Source organism: Miscanthus floridulus, chromosome 18, assembly GCF_019320115.1.
Source record: "Miscanthus floridulus cultivar M001 chromosome 18, ASM1932011v1, whole genome shotgun sequence".
NCBI classification, from domain to species: domain Eukaryota; kingdom Viridiplantae; phylum Streptophyta; class Magnoliopsida; order Poales; family Poaceae; genus Miscanthus; species Miscanthus floridulus.
The window spans coordinates 128,732,348-128,737,720 of record NC_089597.1 but is presented as its reverse complement, the minus strand read 5'-3'; the positions used below and the strand labels follow the sequence as shown (position 1 = coordinate 128,737,720).

Sequence of the window (5,373 nt, the reverse complement as noted above, 5' to 3'; positions counted from 1 at the left end):
TCACCGTCGACGCACGGCACCGGTGCTTCCCCCGACGACGTCGTCTTCCTCGCCGATGAGAGGAAAACACGGCGGCGCGAGATGAGGCCGTCGCGAAGCGTGCTAGCCGATGTCGGTGCTGGCGCTGACGACAGTGTGCAGGGGCTCAGTGCGGCGTGGGATTGTGTGTGCGTTGTGCGGGATGGGACAGAGGCGGGCATCGACGGCGACGTGGGAGGCGTGGGAGCGGATGCAGGTCGCAGGCGATAATGGAGCTCTCCAATTTTTGTCCGGAGGCTACGGTGTCGCACGTGTACTCGTTCTACCGGGGTAGACGCGAGGTTATACGACCTATTATTCAGTCCGGGTAGATGTTGACCTTAGAAATTTTTCTGTTCTCTCTCTCGTGTATCGTCGGCTTTAAACGGGCTAAAACCCTCCCCACCATCCGTCCACCTCACCCCATATCCGCTTCCTTCCTCTCAAGCATCTCGTCCTCGCTCCTCAACTCGCCATGGGTACTTCCTCGCTCCTCCCGGATCCCGCGTCGGGTTTCTCGGTTTCTCCATCTAGTTGCTGCTGCTCCCTCCTTTTCCGTGCTGAGATTTGACCAAAGGGGTTTTGCTGACTTTTTTTTTGCTGGATGGATTTCTGGATGCAGGCAAGATCAAGATCGGAATCAACGGTGAGTTTCTACCCGAATCTAGTTCTTCCTGCTCGGTTTGTCGGGTTTGGAGTCTTCTGACTGGTTCTCCCTGCGTCTGCGTGTGTGATTTTGCTAAGGTTTCGGAAGGATCGGCAGGCTCGTGGCCAGGGTCGCGCTCCAGAGCGAGGATGTCGAACTGGTCGCCGTCAACGACCCCTTCATCACCACGGACTACATGGTTACGCCTCGATCTGTTGCGTTTGTTCCGTGCCATGAGTAGATCTGGTGGTTTACAAGGTTTTAGGTTGGGTTTAGCACCGATCCGTCAGCCAGCATGCTCGATTCAGTTAATCGTGGTGTTCGGAGTCGTTTAGCTTCAATTCTTTACTGGGCCTCTCCGTAGATCTGGGGCTTCTATTGGTTCTGTTGCTCTATTACAACATATTATACTGTCACTCTGTCAGTATAAGTATCAGCTTGAGGTGTCGTAGATTTGGTGCTTACTTCAGTTTCTGAATTTTGAAAATCTGTGTGCTGTGCTCATGGTTTATGTGCTCCCCATCTTGCGTAGACCTACATGTTCAAGTATGACACCGTGCACGGCCACTGGAAGCACAGTGACATCACCGTCAAGGACTCCAAGACCCTCCTCTTCGGTCAGAAGCCGGTCACCGTCTTTGGGATCAGGTACTCCCCTCTCCTGCTTCTCTCATGGATGGGTTGAGTATGTCTTCAAGCTGTGAGCTAATGTTTGAACTGCTGCGATTCTACAGGAACCCTGAGGAGATCCCGTGGGGTGAGGCTGGTGCCGACTATGTCGTGGAGTCCACTGGTGTCTTCACTGACAAGGATAAGGCTGCGGCTCACTTGAAGGTATAATTGCTGCTTCATGATCCTATGGCTGTTTCAGAATGTTTGCAGGTTGTCTGCGTATCATTTTATTCCCAATTCCTGACTATATGCATTTGTGTGGTCATGTACGTGCGGTGGACAAATTGAGTGATGGCTACCTAGTATTTGGGTTTAGCAAATCGTGTCCTAATTTTCACCAGAAAACTTTCTTATTAGTACAGCTTGCAAACTCACAACCTGCATCCAGGCAGAGCTTGGATGTACACTACCTTCAGTATAATTCAATTGGTTGTATGCTTCTGATAAGCTGTAACAACCTGAGGTTTTGGTTTTGCATAGTAGTTGTCTAGGGCCTGATTGGTTGGCTACCAATTTTTGCCCAACCAAAATCATGGCAAGCCTCGGTTTTTCCCTTCCCCAGACCCCACTCATGAAGTTAGGGCAAAAAGCATAGGTGTGCATTTGGTTGACTGCCAAAATCAAGGCTTGCCATTTTTTCTCTTTTATATGCAGTTTAAGAACTTTCTAGAGATTTGCCAAAACTTTGGCCATAAACATTGGCGTGCCAATTCTTTGGCAATGAACCAATTGATGACTACAAATTTTGGCATGCCATGACTTTGGCTAGGCAAGAATTGGAAGCCAACCAATCAGGCCCCTAATGTTAGTTTTGTTGTTATAATAAGAGTTACTGGAGTCTTTATAGAGAATCTAGAAATTGACAGACAAGATGATTTAGTGTTATGACTAGGATCTAATACACCCATGTACTCTCTATACTTTGCTGCCTTACTTGTCAGATCGCCTTGAGCCTTGTAAATTTCCCTGTTAATTTGGATGTTTCTGACAGCTGTATTTTCCTTTTTTTAATTATTATATAGGGTGGTGCCAAGAAGGTTGTTATTTCTGCCCCAAGCAAAGATGCACCCATGTTCGTTGTTGGTGTCAATGAGGACCAGTACACCTCAGCTATTAACATTGTTTCCAATGCTAGCTGCACAACAAACTGCCTTGCTCCCCTTGCCAAGGTGTGTGACACCCGCCCCCTCCCCTTTATTTGGGTGATCTTTTTAGTTGTCTGCTCTTCTGATGTACTTTGATTTACTAATGGTGTGTAATGTTATTAATTAGGTCATCCATGACAACTTTGGTATCATCGAGGGCCTGATGACAACTGTTCATTCCATCACTGGTAAGTTTTCTTTGGCTGTCGAGCTATCTCCCCTCCTAGGATTATTGAGAAGATACATTTAGTTGGCTGTATAATGACAGTGTGGTACTTATCTGTCAGCCACCCAGAAGACTGTTGATGGACCCTCAGCCAAGGACTGGAGAGGTGGCAGGGCTGCTAGCTTTAACATCATCCCCAGCAGCACTGGTGCTGCCAAGGTATATGATAAATTCAGCAATTCACAATGTTGGATGGAGTGAGCTAATATTTGTTCTTTTTGTAAGTGTTGGTCATTTATTCAGACTGACTTGGCCTGCTGATTGTATTAAATTATTGTTCTGCTGTGTTTTGGTTTCATGTAGCTTCATGAATAATCCATATGTATGTGCAATTCATGTAGCTTCCTGTTGCTACATGAGTTATTATATGGCTAATTTACATAGCCATATGAGCATAGACATAGCTAAATGAGCATTAAGCATTATCCTGGTTGATTGCCATCCTAGTTCTAACTGAACCTATACTTCCTCTATAGTTTGGGTCGTTGTTCACCTCATTTTCCTTTTTAGTGTAAAGTCGATATCCATTCTATTCTGATGATTACAGATGGATTGCTGTATATTGACTTTCAATATTGATGAATTGCAGGCTGTCGGTAAGGTTCTTCCTGATTTGAATGGCAAGCTCACTGGTATGTCCTTCCGGGTTCCCACCGTGGATGTGTCAGTTGTTGACCTCACTGTCAGAATCGAGAAGGGTGCCTCCTATGAGGATATCAAGAAAGCTATTAAGTAAGTGATTAGTCCATTTATTTTTTAATATTCAGTCAATGTGAGTGTATTGTTCTTTTTAAACCAATGCCTATGAATGTAATAACCCACCTTGTTGGATTTATCTCTACTATCACATTTGATGTTCACTTTTTATGTTTCCTGCATCTATCTTGATCTTATAGTAGTTTATCCATCTATTTTGGTAAGGATTGATGACAGCATTTACTTAATTGCTATTGCTTTACAGGACTGCTTCTGAGGGCCCACTCAAAGGTATCATGGGCTATGTGGAGGAGGATTTGGTTTCCACCGACTTTGTTGGTGACAGCAGGTATGCCTTTGCTTTGTATCATTTAGGAGCCGACATAGCTGATTTTTATGGCACAGTTATGTCAAATTCTGATGGTGTTCTCTGTTCATCTGTTGGTTTGTGTAATCTCCATATTCATTTGTCATTTTGCTGCTTCTACTTAGGTCGAGCATCTTCGATGCCAAGGCTGGTATCGCCCTGAATGATAACTTCATCAAGCTTGTCTCGTGGTACGATAACGAGTGGGGCTACAGCAACCGTGTCGTTGACCTGATCCGCCACATGTTCAAGACCCAGTAGAGACTTTTCTGCTTTCCATCGCATCCCAATGGCCTTGGTCGCTGTCCATCCAGCTGCTTGTCTATGCTGAGAATAAATGTGAATGGTGCCTCTGGACGCCCGATTCATGCTGAGTTTGGACATGTTTTGTGTTTCCATTTCTGCTGCCATCCTGTAACGAATTCGCTAATATGGGACCTGAGTTTAGTTTTTGCTTATGAAGAATATAGACAGTGGGATTGCAATTTTGCTGTGCTTAGCTGGTTTGGTTGCATAGATGAGCTGGTCCTTGGGAATAATAGTTTCTTGTTTCGTCATGTTTCTGTGTCTTTAAATCCTTTGTGTTCAATGTTATTTGCCGTGTATTCTCATTTAAGTTATCAATTGGTCTTTTTTTTTGTACTTTTGGTGGTTCCATTTGTGTGGTAAGCGAGATGTGAAATGGTGGCCAACGAAGCCGGGCACACTACGGTCTTCTGCTGGTTGGAACTTGGAAGAATGAGATTCCTTTAGATTTTTTTTTTGATTGATGTGTCTGCATGTGACCGGCTGATTGCAGTGGACCTGTGGTGCTCATTTTGCTGCAGATTCAGGCACTCAGCAAAGCAAACACTTTCAAGCAGGAAGGAGAAAGGGGGCCTGGGTTATCGTGACCTTCATCTATTCAACTTGGCAATGCTAGGATTGAGTACACGGAGTCGCTCTGTGCTCGCCTTCTGCGTTCCAAGTCTTGGCTGAATGGTGAATTAACAGCAGCGAGAGAAGAGCCTGGATATCCTATTAGCTTGTTGCGTGGTCAAATTCGGATATGGGACGATCCATGGATCCCTGCTGGTATCACCCGTAGACCGAGAACACCGAAAGGTGCCACCTTTCTCACCAAGGTTGCGGAGCTGATTGACCCATCAACCTGTTCCTGGGATCACGAACTAGTCAAGGACATTTTTTTTGGGAAGAAGATGTGACTAATATTCTTGCTATACCTATCAGTCCAAATAGAGAAGATTTGATTGCCTGGCACTTTCATTCAAAAGGGGTCTTCTCTGTGAAATCGGCATACCACGTTCTTGAAAGCTTGGATGAGCAAGGAAGACAAGTACAACAAGGTGAGTCTTCCAGCCGTGCTGCCAAGAATCCACATGATGAAATATGGATGAAGATCTGGAAGCTGCCATGTCCCCCAAAGATTAAGCAATTTGTTTGGAGGGTCGCACATAAAAGCTTGGCTATGAAAATGAACATCAAAAGGCGCCATGTTAAGCTTGATACGTGTCGGGGACCGATACTAGGGTACCCGAAGAGGAGGAGTTAATAGTCATTAACATTGATTCATCCGAGCAGTCAAGAGCGCGATTACAGCTCC

At 45.3% G+C, this 5,373-nt stretch overlaps 1 protein-coding gene across 1 annotated transcript; it reads left to right on the top strand.

The window, feature by feature from the left end:
- The first annotated feature begins 361 nt into the window (after nt 1–361).
- Nucleotides 362–4,265, top strand: LOC136520518 (glyceraldehyde-3-phosphate dehydrogenase 1, cytosolic-like). The gene is made up of 11 exons (XM_066514068.1): nt 362–497; nt 641–664; nt 763–863; nt 1,197–1,312; nt 1,399–1,498; nt 2,359–2,505; nt 2,609–2,669; nt 2,769–2,866; nt 3,297–3,439; nt 3,669–3,752; nt 3,896–4,265. The coding sequence occupies exons 1-11, from the start codon at nt 494–496 to the stop codon at nt 4,029–4,031; spliced, it is 1,014 nt and encodes a 337-aa protein (XP_066370165.1). The 5' UTR covers nt 362–493; the 3' UTR covers nt 4,032–4,265.
- The last annotated feature ends 1,108 nt before the right edge of the window (nt 4,266–5,373 follow it).